This window comes from Cydia fagiglandana, chromosome 15 (assembly GCF_963556715.1).
Source record: "Cydia fagiglandana chromosome 15, ilCydFagi1.1, whole genome shotgun sequence".
Classification (NCBI taxonomy): Eukaryota; Metazoa; Arthropoda; class Insecta; order Lepidoptera; family Tortricidae; genus Cydia; species Cydia fagiglandana.
Window position 1 is genome coordinate 12,766,940 of NC_085946.1, and position 16,280 is coordinate 12,783,219.

At 37.0% G+C, this 16,280-nt stretch overlaps 2 protein-coding genes across 2 annotated transcripts in view; one reads left to right on the top strand and one right to left on the bottom strand.

Moving 5' to 3' along the window:
* The window catches only part of LOC134671419 (V-type proton ATPase subunit D), a 354,138-nt gene that overhangs the window by 101,812 nt on the left and 236,046 nt on the right, over window positions 1-16,280 (bottom strand). The gene's annotated exons all lie outside the window — the stretch shown is intronic.
* LOC134671600 (uncharacterized) lies at window positions 8,716-10,287 on the top strand. The gene has a single exon (XM_063529458.1). It carries the CDS (start codon window positions 8,716-8,718, stop codon window positions 10,285-10,287), a length of 1,572 nt encoding a protein of 523 aa, XP_063385528.1.

Sequence of the window (16,280 nt, forward strand, 5' to 3'; positions counted from 1 at the left end):
GGGTACTTAAATATATTCCCAGCAACAAAGGAGCTACTCCAGTGCGCCCCTCGCATATTCGCATCAGGCCGCGTAGCCAAGATGCCGATCGCTTACGCTCCGTAGCGATCGAAACGCAACTGTCACTGTCGCACTACTATGGAAGAGTGATAGAGAGACATAATGCTTTTCGTTGTAGAAGCGATAGCGATTGTAACCTTGGCTAGGCCGGCTGCTTTCCTTTCATACTTTTCGTTCTAACACAAAGACAGTTTCGATTATTGCAATCTTTTATTTTAGTAGGTAATGAAATACATACGAGTAGGTATCGTGTACAAGATCTTACTGCCCGATTCCAACTATAAGATCCGTCACTCCGTCAGTTAATAGATCTAGAAAGTCTAGAAACGTTATGGATTAGATATGTCAGTGTCAAATGTGACGTTTCTTCAAACCAAAACGTCACTTTTGACACTGACATAGGTATCTAATCCATATCGTTTCTAGATCTATTAATTGAAGTATCTCAAACAAAGAATATAATACTCACTAGGAGAAGAACGGTAACTCCATACAAAAAAATGTCCCCAAACGTTTATACGTTTATACTAGTGGCGCCGTCTTTGTGTACCAATGGAACTAATGTTGACAACCGGTTTAGCCTGGCGGGTATTGGTAGGTAGTAATTCTGTTGATAAACATAATATATTTGTTATCTTCATATCACGAAATATATGCAAGATGCAAATATTACCCCTTTTTTGTGGTATTATCAGTTGATTTAAATAAAAGGCATGTTTATGTTTATAACATTATATATATTATTTATTAAAAAAATGTTTTACATTAAAAATATACACTGAAAACTGGCAACTGGCAACTTAATAAAAAAATAGACATTAATAAAGCGCATTCACAAAGTTTTCAGTACCTTTTATACAAATAACATTAGGCATGCCTACCTATTACACTTTACACACAGATACACTACACTTTACACACGGCATTTTACACGGATTTCCAACTTGTATTCATACATTTCTTCACGGTTAATTAATACGCTTTCCAGATGCGTTATGACTCGGTTCCTTCTGAACCCACTAAAGTTGTAAATTTCAATCTGGCTGCTTCAACAGCCGTTGCTCCGCATTTAGCACATTTTCTATGTGCATTGCTGTAATCCATGTAGACTTACAGTCTTAAGTGGTACGTAGCGGTACACGTTGTATGTATTATTTAAAGAATTAATAAATAAAATTTTCGTTATGAACTTTAACCACAGCAGTTGGACAGAGTCATTGACAAATATATTTTTTATTATGGTGGGTAGACGTACCTACCCTCCATATATTTTATGAACATTGATAAAGACAGTTGGAAGCAAATATTCATTATAAAACTTAATCGCATGTAATTAAGTTTTAAGCATTTTAAGTCCCGTTTTATGATTAATATTGTATAAAATTCGTGATAATTTAAATCAGAGTTGGGAGCAATGTTGCTGTAGAAAAATGTTTTTATTTTTATTACTCGCAACTTTTTCCCGGAGGCCAACGCACACATAGAAGCTTAAGGCGCACACATGCGCAATTATTTGGGGACATAACGTTCTTAGGAAGTGAACAGGCCTTGATCTCAAAGTTCGAATCGGGCAGTAACATTACTTTACCTAAGAATCATCTTTGAAATTATTTTTACGCAATAAATGTACCTATTGATTTGCATTGCATAGTTTTCACGTAGGTTATAAGTAACTAAATTTAAAATGCAATTGTTCGTTATGAAATTATATAGTTATGTATTATAATATGTATCCCAAGAAAACAATTAAGATTACAGGTGAAAATCAAGCAGACGTTTGAAAAGCAATAAGCCAATCTAGACGTGATTAATAAAATCAAATCTGGACGTGTTTAAAAAAAATACAAGGGTGTATGGGAAGACCCCAGCCCGCATAGCAAACGAGGGGTCTGCCCCATTGCCTCGTATTCTATGGACAAGATCTCGGCTTAGTAGTGGGAAGTTGAAATAATAACAACAATATTAACATTTAAAATCGTTTACGATGTAAAAGTAAACGAGTTGAAAAAACTGTGAAAAAAATGTTAAGAGTCACAAGAACGCCGCTTAAAAGCCATATTTAACTTCATGTTATATCAAAATGTCGGTTTAAAATAAGAGGGTCAGTTCCCTTTGCCACGGAGTGACACAAATACTAACCCCGAAAATTTGTTTCAATGACATTGTCGCGAATTTACGCGATTCCAGATCAAAGGTGAGTGACAACCTTTAGCATGAGATTTTGACGTTGGTAACATTATATAGACAATTTTGGCGGGAGAGAGAAAAATAACTTGACATTCGAATCTGAGGGAGTTGTGAGGAACGCGTTCTAAGCAACTTATTAGTTAGATAGAAGAAATTTAAGAAGAAGCTGTTATTGCTGTGTGTACAGATTACATATTATAAGAGTATAGCCAGAAGATCACCCTGGTGAGTGTTTATATTATTATGACGAGAGAAATACGTTGAGAGGTTATGTAAAAAGTAAGAACACTAACTATGGTGGAACGGGAAGGTCTATTGGGGAAGGTGGTAGGACCTCCAGGGATCTGCGGGTCCCACAGAATAAGGTGAGAGTAGAGAAATCGTGGTGGCAATGGGTCTGATCACTTTAGAGAGGAATATACCACAGAGTGTGGCTCTAGATCAGAATCATGGTGCCATCAACGACTCTCACTGATGGCATTTAGTAAGTTTATGAAAGCTATGAACCTCTCAACGTGAGTCACTCAAATACTTGTCGCTTATATGTACAATAGGAAAATCATGAAACTTGAATATGACAGGTTATATGTAATCATTCATCATAGGTACATAATATATTCCAAGTGGCGACAAAATGGTGTAGAATGCTGGGATATTATTTTGCAAATATTTAGAGAGTATATTATATGAAATTGGAATCTGATTTATAAATCTAAGAACTCAGAGTTTCAGTAGCAGCCTTGAGTCCTTGTAGAGGATATACTATAGTATTAATTATAACTAAGAGCCTTGTATTAGGCATAGAGAAACAAGAATTACACAAAGAATAAAGAGTGTATGCCAAAGTAGGTGCAATCATTAAGAGCCTTGTATTAGGTAAGTACCTACCTCTAATGAATTAAACAAGAGCCCTGGGGATGGGAATGCTAATGTATTTGCAATTAAGAACCTTGTAATAGGCATAGTAACATGAATGAGTCTTCATAGAGTAGAAGGCAAGTAATATACAAGAACCTTGTAACAGGTACCTACCGATGAGGTATTATGAGTCCTCAAAGAGTAGAGGTCATACTATTGATAAAGAACCTTGTAGTAGGTACTGCTGATGTATCAGCATTTATGAGTCCTCAGAGAGTAGAGGTCATACTATTGATAAAGAACCTTGTAGTAGGTACTGCTGAGGTATCAGCATTTATTAGTCCTCAGAGAGTAGAGGTCATACTATAGAAAATGAATGTTAAAAGTACTAATCAATTATAATGAGCCTTCATAGAGTAAAAGGCATGGTGTTGAACAAGAACCTTGTATTAGGTACCGCCAAAGTACTGGCATGGATAAGTCCTAGTAAAGGGTATAAAATAGAAGTAATAAAAATATTATTTGTTTAGAGGTTGAAACAAACTGTATATGAGAAAATGAAATTAAAATGTCAAGTACTCCTAGCTTTAAATCGAGCCAAACACAAGTCAGCTAAAGGTTTTTACAAATAAAGATAAGTGTGTGGTACTATCTCCCTCTCTCTCTCTCAGACGTACTCCAATATTTTCCACCAAAAGATTGTATTTGTAAATATATTTTTGAAGGTTTGCCAGGTAGAAGTTGTGTATTGAGAATTATTAAGTAGAGAAGGTTAAAAATAAACGGTATACCTGTGTTTTATTTAGTTTTAAGTTATATTTAAGTACCTATCGATACGACTGTCAATCGATAATCGATTGGTTCGCCATTACGGTTTAAATAACGCAACACTGAAAATGAATTAATCGATTGAATCGCTTCACTAATCGATAGTGAAGTTTGTAGTGGCAACACTAGAAAGTTTGTTGTCTATGTACAGTTTCTAAAAACGTCAAACTAAGATCGCTTCTCTTATTGGATAAAATAAACTAAAACTTTTCTTATTGGACGTTATCTACTTTGAGTTCTAGCGGAATATTGAGAATGTAATTGCAAACTAACTCCTAAAAACTACTTGTTTATTTGTGCTTTGCAAAAGAAATAACACATTTTCTCCGCCATTACCGGTAAAGTTTTGAAAGTTGAAAAGTTGTGTGTAAAAGAAGAAGAATCTGCATTTAAAGCGTCAAATACAGCAATATATACAGGACGGCAGCCGATACATGAGCTATTACTGTTACATATTGCCTTTAAGACACTTTACGAAGGTACGTAGCGGAAAAGTTGTTGACTAATATTATGATGTTAGTAGTTGCAATTAGAAATAGAGAAGAAGTATTTTACTCTTTCTGTGTGAGTATTATTATCATCAGACGATATTCTAGTTTATATCGTGTACGAAATAGTTGTTTTTTAAATAAAGAATGCGAACTTTAAAGCATACAAGTACACCGAGTTGTACATTAATACCGCCATTTGCTTTGCGTTATTTACAGGTTAATACTACAACAAAATAGACTATAATACGTATGTTAGTCGAAAAAAGGGTAGTAAAATGGAGCAATTCTTGCGAGAACGATTAGAACTAAGAAGAGTAAAGCTCGAAGAAGATGTAAAGAGCTCGGAAGAATTAATTTCTTTATTTAAAGCGGGAAATGCGATACCGGAACAGGATGTTATTAAGATACGATTGAAGCTAAAACAATCTCTAAATAACATACAAAATGATGTGGACAACTATATTAAAACCAACTCGGAGGACACAGGAGTGCTACGCATATGCCTCGAACAGCAAGTTAAGGCCGAAGATCAATTAATTGAACTTGACTTGTTAAATTCAAGAGAAAATAAAAACATAACAACCGTTAAGCTTCCCAAATTAGAACTCATGAAATTTAACGGCAATATTTTAAAGTGGACAGAGTTCTGGGACCGTTTTATGGCAAATGTCCATTCCCAGAACCTGAAGGATTCTGAGAAGCTTGCGTATCTGCTCAGCTTAGTTCAAGACGATGCTAGGGAGGCCATTCAAGGCCTGGCAATAACAAACTCTAATTACAAAGTAGCAGTGACTACGCTACAAAACCGTTATGGGAATGAACAAAAAGTAATAGATTCCCATTACGAAGCTCTCAATAAGATTAAACGATGTACCTACACCTCTGAGGATTGCCGCAAGAATTTAAATAACATTGAAACCCATTTACGAGTATTGTCATCTTTAGGTGAGAATATTGAGAGCAATTTCTTACGGAGCCTCATTATCGATAAATTCCCGGACAAGGTGATATACGAATTAAACCTGCTATCAGCCAACGATCAGACAATAACAAGTATAAGAAATACTTTGGATGCCATTGTGGTAGCATTAGAAAAGTCCAAAGTAAAGGAACCTGTTCAAAAGGAAACACCTGCCGCTACTACCGATGCATTCATATCAATTGATAGTAGACCTAAATACCACAGAGGGAAAAGGATATCAGGATTCACACCCCGTAATAGACTGTCATCTGAGCCAAGAAACTACAATAAAAAACGAAATGCTACTCCTATGAATGATAAAGGTGTTAAGAAACCAAAACTAAGTTGTATTTTTTGCTCTGGGCCACATTTTAATGATGAGTGTACCTCTGAAAAGGCCATTGAAGACAGGAAGAAGAAGTTAGTCAACCGCTGTTTTATTTGTCTAAAATTAGGGCATCGTGCACCTGAATGCAAGAGACGCAAGCAATGTTTCCATTGCAAAGGCAAACACAATCGTGCCCTATGCCCAAAAAGAGAACCTGCAGGTAAGAAAAAGGACCCATGTCATACATCAACATTGAACTTGCTGGGTCAGTGTCTTAAAGCAAAATCTTTTTTACAGACTGCAACAGCGCAGGTGACTCACAAAAACAAAAGACTAACATGTAGACTGCTTCTTGACTGCGGAAGTCAAAGAAGCTATATTACTACCGGATTGGCAAAAAACCTGGATTTGACTTCACATAATGTGGACTCCTTACTGATCTTTACCTTTGGAGCAGAGAAACCTACTGAGACCTTGAGCCCTTGCACGGATATTGTAATTAACACAAAACGAGGAGTAGAAAGAAATATCCATGTTAACATTGTCCCTCGTATCACTAATAAGATACCTATACAAAATATTCCTGAGACAAACTTAGTGGATGTACTGGCAGACAGTGGCTCACAAGGAAGTGAAGTAATAAATATGCTCATTGGTAATGATTATTACTTTTCCTTTATTAGGAATAATATTATACAAATTGATAGTGATCTATACCTGGTAGACACAGATTTTGGATGGGTAGTATCAGGTCGCCTCAGTACTGATAACCAAGAAGACGAAAATACTTTGACAGTTGTAACCTACTATCAAAGTAATAGGGGCTGTAAGTGTTTTACAGAACCCGATCTACCCTTAAGACAGTCTGATGTAAAATTCCTGTGGAGTCTGGAGAACATTGGAATAACTGATTCAGTGAAGGCCACCAGAGAGGAAATTGCAGTTCAACACTTTAATGACACTGTTGTGTATCAAGGAGGTCGTTATTATGTGAAGTGGCCATGGACAACATATCCACCAGATGTGCCTACTAACTATGGCCTAGCATATGGCAGGCTCAAGGGATTAGTGCAACGACTGGATAAGCCTACACTACAAGAATATAACGAGATACTGATGGAACAACTTAAGGCTGATATAATAGAAGTTGTTCAAGTGGACTCGAATGTCCAATGCCAGTCTGTGCCACCAGTTAATTACCTTCCGCATCACAATATCAAGCAGAGTGCCAAGCGTGGGCGTATTGTGTATGACGGCTCAGCAAGATTAAAAGATCAGCAAAGCCTTAATGAGTGCTTATATAGAGGACCTTGCATGCTTCAAGATCTGACAGCTCTGCTCTTGAACTTTAGAGTTTATAAAATAGGTATTATAGCAGACGTCGAAAAGGCTTTCTTGCAAATCGGCCTACAGGAAGAAGATAGGGACGTGACAAGGTTCTTATGGCTGAAGGATATTAACAAACCATTGTCCGATGAAAACATACTGCACTTAAGATTTTGCAGAATGCCTTTCGGAATTATTTCGAGTCCTTTCTTACTGACGGCTACCATACGTTACCACATTTCACAGAAGAACAGCGAGTTGCTCAAAAGGGTAGCGAACAAGTGTTATGTTGATAATGTTGTGACTGGCACTAACACTTCAGAAGAGGCTGTCCAATTATATGATGAAACACGGAAAATATTTGAAGAACTCTCAATGAACCTAAGAGACTGGACATCGAATGATGAATCTTTTAACCAGACTGTACCAGAACAATACAGAGCAAAAGAGACAAACGAAATAAAAGTTCTAGGCCTGCTGTGGAATAAAAAAGAAGATGTGCTTACATTGAACATAAATAAAGAAGTTTTTACCGATGGATCCTCAGATGAAGTGACAAAAAGGGAAGTCCTAAGAATAATGGCATCAGTATATGATCCATGTGGCATAGTCTCCCCATTACTCGTGCCAATCAAACTGTTTCTACAGGAATTATGGAGAAATGACTATAAATGGGATTCGCCACTGTCACAGGAGCTATTACAAAGGTGGAAGAAAATTGAAAGTAACCTAGGTGACATAAAAGATGTTAAAATACCACGATATGTTGAAGCCAATGTCAGTGAAGGATCTGAGAATGAATTACATTGCTTTGCAGATGCTGCAAAAGACTCTTACGCAGCAGTAGTATATTTAAGATCAAGCAATGGTTCTGAAGTAAAGACATCCTTTTTATTATCAAAAAGTAGAGTTGCCCCATTAGAAAAGAAAAATAAAAATGGAAAGAAGAATGAAAGAAAACTGACTATTCCACAACTGGAACTACTCGGCTGTGTAATCGGAAATCGTTTATTGACATACCTGAAAGAGACCATAGAGTTACCAATTGATAGACAATACTTATGGACAGACAGTTTAGTGGTTCTCAACTGGATTCACTCGAATAAGCTTCTACCACCTTTCATAGCCAACAGAATAGAAGAGATAAAGAGAAATGTTGGCCTAGAGACATGCTATGTAAATACAAAAGAGAATCCAGCTGATATTGCAACCCGACCTGAGCTATGGGTGCAGAAGATAAATGTATGGTTAGAAGGACCATCTTTCTTGGCTAAAAGAAAGGATGAATGGCCAAAAGATATCCACCTCGCTAACCACCAAAACCTGGCTTCTTTTCCTGCTGTAGTGGAGGGTCTGAAGGAACAGTCTTCAAATAATAATGTACCTGTAGAACCTTCAGATAATGACATGCCTGTAGAATCGTCAGATAATGACATACAAGTAGAACTTTCACAGAATTACATACCTGTGGAACCTGTTAATGATGATGATCCAAGGCCCACCAGTATGAAGTAAGATCTCAGGTTCAGGAGATAAAAAACCTGCAACAAAGATTCTTTCCGGATGAAATAAAAGGCAAACTGACAAGCCTCAGTAGAAATCTCGGGCTATTTACAGATGTTGACGGATTGTTGAGATGCAAGGGACGAATGATGCATGCTAATTGGTCATACGACATGAGATATCCAATTCTATTGCCTAGAGACTGCGAGTTCACAAAGAGAGTGGTACAAGAAATACATGAGAAGAATTACCACATAGGAGCACCTCATACTCTTGACCTAGTTCGCCAGAAATTCTGGATTCCAAAAGGAAGACCAGTCGTGGAGAAAATACTAAGAAAATGTACTCAATGTGTAAAGCATGGTGGAGGCCCGTACCCACTGCCTCCAACACCGGCCTTACCGGTAGAACGTGCCAATTATAGTAAACCATTCACTTATACTGGAATTGATTATTTTGGACCTGTCTACGTAGATACTGAGAATGGACAGCAAAAGAGATGGATATGTCTCATGACGTGCTTAGCAGTGAGAGCCATACACATGGAAGTCGTTAAGAACTTGACTGCAGATGAATGTATTATGGCACTGAGGAGGTTTATGGCTACAAGAGGTGTACCAGTAGCAATAGTTTCAGACAATGCACTGTACTTTAAATTAAGCTCTGAAATTCTGAAGAGTGAACACTGCGTCAAGAATAACATCAAATGGAAGTTTATTCCCCAACTAGCGCCTTGGCATGGTGCTTTCTATGAAAGACTAGTGGGGTTAGTGAAACATTGTATGAAAAGAACTTTGGAAAAACTGTTACTGAATGACACACAAATTTTTACTGTCATTAAAGAGATTGAGGCTGTTGTTAACAGTCGGCCTCTGACACGAGTGGGCCCTGACATGGATATAGTTCTTAGACCATGTGACTTTTTATCTCTAGGGCGTTGTCTAAATTTGGAGATATCAGAGAATTATATACCTGACCAAACTGACACTCAAGTGAAACAGAATGTGTTAGACAGTTGGAAACGAGGTCAAAACATGATGAACCATTTCAAGAACATGTTTATAAACCAATATTTGATGAGCTTGAGAGAAAGGTATCAACACAGTCACAAACAACCAAGAGTAAAATCACACAAAGAGCCAAGTGTTGGTGATTTAGTGCAAATTAAAGGTGAAACTAACAACAGAAACAACTGGAGGGTTGGCAAGATTGTCCAATTGATAAGAAGTCCTGATGGATACTGTAGAGTAGCGCAAGTTAAAGTAGGCGACAGTATCTTCAAACGGTCGATTGGACACCTATATCCATTAGAACTGGAACATCTACCTTCGGCACCGGGACATATTGAAACTACCAAAGACAGTGAACCCCGAGAAAGAGTTCGAGGCTCAACTCCAATTGAGTCCGACACAAGTCGAACAATTGAAGTACCAAAAGAAAATGAGCAAATTGAGATCGTAAAGGAGAGCCAAGGGAGTTCAGAGGTAATACCTATCCAACCTATAGAAGAAGAGAGAGGGATTAATGATGACAGTCTTAATGAGGGAGAACCTACAACACCACTACAACCAGTACAAAGCGAAACCAATGAGATTCCTCACCCAGTGGAAGATGTAAGCCATGAGTCCGAGGTAGTCATGCAAGATGAGAATCAGCCACGAGAGGAGGTAGTGAGACGAGCCGCCGCGATACGAGCACGAGAAAAGATCGCAGAGTGGACTCGTCAACTCTTCGCTATTCTATAACCAAGCCTCGGCGTTGCGAGTGTCGCGAATTTACGCGATTCCAGATCAAAGGTGAGTGACAACCTTTAGCATGAGATTTTGACGTTGGTAACATTATATAGACAATTTTGGCGGGAGAGAGAAAAATAACTTGACATTCGAATCTGAGGGAGTTGTGAGGAACGCGTTCTAAGCAACTTATTAGTTAGATAGAAGAAATTTAAGAAGAAGCTGTTATTGCTGTGTGTACAGATTACATATTATAAGAGTATAGCCAGAAGATCACCCTGGTGAGTGTTTATATTATTATGACGAGAGAAATACGTTGAGAGGTTATGTAAAAAGTAAGAACACTAACTATGGTGGAACGGGAAGGTCTATTGGGGAAGGTGGTAGGACCTCCAGGGATCTGCGGGTCCCACAGAATAAGGTGAGAGTAGAGAAATCGTGGTGGCAATGGGTCTGATCACTTTAGAGAGGAATATACCACAGAGTGTGGCTCTAGATCAGAATCATGGTGCCATCAACGACTCTCACTGATGGCATTTAAGTAGTAAGTTTATGAAAGCTATGAACCTCTCAACGTGAGTCACTCAAATACTTGTCGCTTATATGTACAATAGGAAAATCATGAAACTTGAATATGACAGGTTATATGTAATCATTCATCATAGGTACATAATATATTCCAAGTGGCGACAGACATTGTCATCTACAATTCATAGCGGTATAACTTAAACTGCCGTATTCGAACTTCAAGATATTCACAAGAGACGACACGTACTAGATCCATTCTAGATACGTTATAGTTTAGATATCAACTAGTTCTCTTTTGCAGCGCAATTCGGGCAACCAATGTCACTTTTACGTTAGATAGAGTTAGATATCCATTAGATGTGAATTGGATCTCTAAGTCATATCCTGTGGAAATCGTTCAAGAGTATCTCCAGTATCGCGCAAATGTCAAATTTGACAGGTTAGATCTTAAACATATCGTTATCGTATCTTGGTGATGTCTAAAAGGTATCTAATGAATGTCTATTTCAAAATCCGAATCGGGCCCAAACTCTAAGTCTTAGAGGATATAACCAAACGGAGTAGCCATTAAAAGGCGCTCCTCTCTGTCGAAAATAGGCGGCCAGTGGTCATACACAATGTATGGACTGACGTTTATCTGGCATTGCTATTTTTACGTTACGTATACATTAATTGACGTGCCCCTCCCCGCAATAATCGGCAGACTGTTTGTGTGCAGTGTTGCCAACTTGGCATAATTGATGCCAGATCTGGCATATTTTCACTAGCTTTGGCACCAAAATTTTCCATTTAGCATCTGGCATAATTTTTAGCATAATTTAGTCCTAAGCCAAGTTTTCACCAACTTGGCAACAACAATATGCGCCATCGCCTCATGTGGTTCATATTTTCATATGAATTTTGACTTTTGTGGGCGGTTGGACATCGACGGACTATATTTGTATACATTTTTTAATAATGGCAACTATAGTTGGTCAAACAAATCTTGTCAGTAGAAAAAAGCAGCAACTTTAAAAAAATGTAGGCGCGAAGGGTTATCGTCCCACAGAAAATTTGAATTTTGCGCCTTTTTCTACTGACAAAGTACGGTGTTTTTATACAAAATATTTTTAGGCACCATATTATTTTAAGTGTGATCAGAGTTGGCAACACTGTTTGTGTGACAAGGCGTCTCCGTTTGGTTATATCCTCCAAGCGGTAAGTATATTGTAATATTATTTTAAGAGAGCACTCGATATTCGGCACGTCATGAATGTGTCTGATATCTGACTAATGCATGCTAATGTGTGTTATGTGTGTGCGTGCACATCTCTTACGATGAAAATGATTTGAATTTCAACAACGTACAGCCGCCATCAGATATATCGGAGCGGCCAAGGTGCTCACAAATATCTGAACACGCCTCTATTGTCAAGGCGTTAGAGTTCGTGTTTCGATATTTTTGAGCACCTTGGCCGCTCCGATATATTTGATGGCGACTGAACACCGTGTCATCTAATAAATTGACAGACATCACAATAGATTGAATTTTTTTATTAAAGTAAAATAATAACATTAATAACATACATACATAAACATATATTACGATTCGCTACGTGCACAATATTTGTGGTAATATTATCACAAATCGCGTCATCGTGTGATAACACCCAACTAAACTTTGTCTACTTGTGATCTGGTTTAGCGGAGGCAGTTATAAAGTTGACCCAAAAAATTTTTATTAAGCTATGAGCTTAATCATATATGTTCCTTGAGTAATTCTAAGCATTTCAAGCCTGGGAGGCAATAAGAAATGTGTGTCTACTCGGATTTGTAATGGATTCAAACTTTCAACCTCTTTTTAACCCTGTTAGGGGATGAATTTTACAAAACGCTGAAATTACTTTTCCTGTCTTTTAATAATATCCCCAAATACAAAGATTCAAGTCCCGCGTTCGAAAAATTTTTTGATATCCATACAAACTTTCAACCCCTTTTTCACCACCTTAGGGGATGAATTTTCAAAAACGCTGAAATTAGTTTTCTTGTATGTTTATAATATATCGTTTTACGAAGTTTCAAATTCCTAGCTTAAAATAAAACTTGAACCCCATACAAACTTTCATCCCCTTTTTAACCCCCTTAGGGGTTGAATTTCCCAAAATCGCTTCTTATCTCTTGTACACTTTATAAATGTAATCTAGTGTGCAAATTTCAACTTTCTATCTTTTGTAGTTTCGGCTCCGCGTAGCAAAAATCTCCAACCAAATTTTTCACCTTTTTACGTTTTTCTTGTAAAATTACTATGAAACTGAAAAAAACAAATATCAGCAATGAATTCTACGTCTTTGGTTTATACGAAAATGATACCAAACTTGCCCAAGTACCCACCAGGATCAGAATAGAGTTTTTTTAAAGATGACGGGTGGCGGCCGTCTTTGTACCCCACCCTCCCCCCCACTCCAGGCTAGAAATGCTTAGAATTACTCAAATATCAGATGTGATGAAGCTCATAGCTTAATAAAAAATTTTTGGGTCATGTATGGCAGCGTTACATAACTGATTCCAGTAGTTTAGCAGTTGTAATTGTATTTAGGTACCTACCTATAGGCAAAAAGTGACGATGGATTATACACCCCTATTATTCCCCTAACAATAATATCACCCTTAACGTCACTTTTGACACTGACATATCTAATCCATATCGTATCTAGACGTAATGTTTGACGTAATTTCAAGTTTGAATCGGGCCTTATGTTGCCGCATTAACACATTCATTGCCACTAAGTGCTACGGGTTACGCTCGTAGCGCGTAGCCACGGTTTCGCCGTATGTAGCGCGTAGTCGCTACGAACAGTGTACCCGATAGTCGGGTTCTTGGTGTTGAATGTGTGGACCATGGATCAAAACTTATAAGTAAGTATGTGCACAACTGTTTCAATACAGAACATACCTATGTTTATTATACGGATACCAACCAAATAGCAACTATTCGGCCATAGTTCCATTTACCACCTGTTTTGCATTAATTAAGTACTTACTTCATTTTACAACCTATTGCAATAATATGTGTTCAAATAAAAAATTAAGAAGGGGACGTTACCCTTCAGTAGTGTTCATATTAAACTGTCTTGCTCCATCTTAAGGTTAATGTTATGAGCGTGAAAGGGATGCAAATAATCTGGCTTGGTTTTAATATTGAACGACGCCGCATAGAGTAGGCTGCTTGTTTTCGAGATACAACTTTGAACAGCGGTTGATGTGACGTGTGTTAGACTATAGACCTTAATGCTAAGATATAAGGTTGATATTAGAGTTGTGTGATTTGGTGGGATACGAGTTCGTTGTATTTACCGCTTGAGATTGATTTGATTGCCACCTCTCTGTAAAAATATTGTTTATTATCTCGTTGAAAGATAATAAGTCCAAATATTTGGGGAATATATAAGTTTAAGCTGTTTATTTTCGTTAACGCATTAACATATTTTTTTATAGAATTACAAGTTGGAAACTCTTAATTAGGTACAGTCAAGGAATTTAAATTCCGACCCATTTCGTACTTTGTCACAGTGACAATCAATATGAAAGCCGCTAGAGACCTCATACGGTTGTCACTGTGACAAAGTACGAAATGGGTCGGAATTTAAATTCCTTGACTGTACCTATCTAAAACATATTTTATTATATAACTAATAAGTTATATGGTTCAGGCGGAGTAGGTATGTCACTTTCGAGTTAGATCACGTTCTGGGAAAGTCACTTTCTGAGGACGTCACATTCTGAGTTCGTCACTTTCTGAGGCCGTCACATTCTGAGTACCTACGTCACTTTCTTAGAATGCCACTTTCCAAGGACGTCACTTTCGCTAATAATAAAATTCGATACCTACTGATCTGAACTCAAAAACCAACGTCAAAAGTCATGTGTGCATTATATAATTCAAAATACGTATTTACCTAGCTACGTAGTATTAGGTAGTTTCTAAATTTGTTTATTCGTCCGATCGTTGACTTTTGTCATTGAAACATATTTTCGCAGGTAATTACCTACGTCGCTTCTCCGCGAGTAGGCAAACGTTGAAATACGGGTGTAAAGATCAAATGAATGGCTGATCTATTACTGACGGACCGATTCGAATTTTAAGATTGGTACTTTATATTACATCTAGATACGATATGGATTAGATATCAGTGTCAAAAGTGACGTTTTTGTTTGAAGAAATGTTACTTTTGACACTGATATCTAACCCATATCGTATCTAAACGTACTTAATATTTGACGTATCTTAAAGTTCGAAGCGGGCCGCTAGTCGTAGTTTAATATTCTAATCTATTATTTTAACAGTTATTTTTTCACATACCTATTTATTAGGGTTCCGTACCTCAAAAGGAAAAAACGGAACCCTTATAGGTGCGTCTGTCTGTCTGTCCGTCTGTCACAGCCTATTTTCTCCGAAACTAATAGACCAATTAAGTTGAAATTTGGTACACATATGTAAGATTGTGACCCAAAGACGGACATGTAACGTAAACAAATTAATTTTAAACATAGGGGCTACTTTTGGGGGGTAAATGAGAAAATTTTATAAATAAAGTTTTTTAAACTATATCGTGTTACATATCAAATGAAAGAGCTCATTATAAGAATCTCAAGTATATTTTTTTATAATTTTAAAATAAACAGTTTAGAAGTAATTCAAGAAAATAGGCAAAAAATGACCATTCCCCCTCCTTTATCTCCGAAACTACTGGGTCTAAAATTTAGAAAAAAATACATATAATAGGTCTTTACCCATAGATGACAGGAAAACCTATTAGAAATATGCAGTCAAGCGTGAGTCGGACTAATTACTTAGTTTTTTATCCGACCCCTCCGGGTTTTTTAAAGGCAATTCACTCGCGTTTCACATATAAAAAATACATTGTTAAAAATTGAATAATGTACGTAACCCTTGGAACGCGAGTCCGACTCGCACTTGGCTGGTTTTTTTTTTCTCTATAATACGGCTTACAAAAGAGAGGCACCTACCTATTGATTCTCGATAAAAATGGTAAAAAAGTAAAACATATAGGTAAATACCTACTACGTACAAATCTTACTCTACTGCACAATAAGTTGTCACTGACTACTCTACTACATACAATCACTATATGTATTTATGCTCTTATTCTGCTTTATTTTACATTACTCAAAAAAGTAGTTAGGTAGTACGAGTAATATATGTTCTAGCGAAACTAATTGAAAGTAAACGTAGAGTGAAAATTAGAAGTTATTTTGTGTTAAATACATCTTATCTAGTTTATTTGACATCCTTGGGCAATGTCATAAAAATATTAAATTAATAAAAAGTAAATAATAATTGATAAGTTGATAACACTGCATTGTTATGCGTTACAATTTTAATCACCATCATCAAAAAGAATATCGAATTCGCTTTTGTTCCGAAAATCCCAGAATTTTGTTAACGGAGACTCTTTTGTTTTCCCATGCCGAACTTT

Excerpts from the sequence above, each read along its gene's own strand:
- LOC134671600 (XM_063529458.1), top strand. The coding sequence starts at position 8,716 with ATGAGATATCCAATTCTATTGCCTAGAGACTGCGAGTTCACAAAGAGA.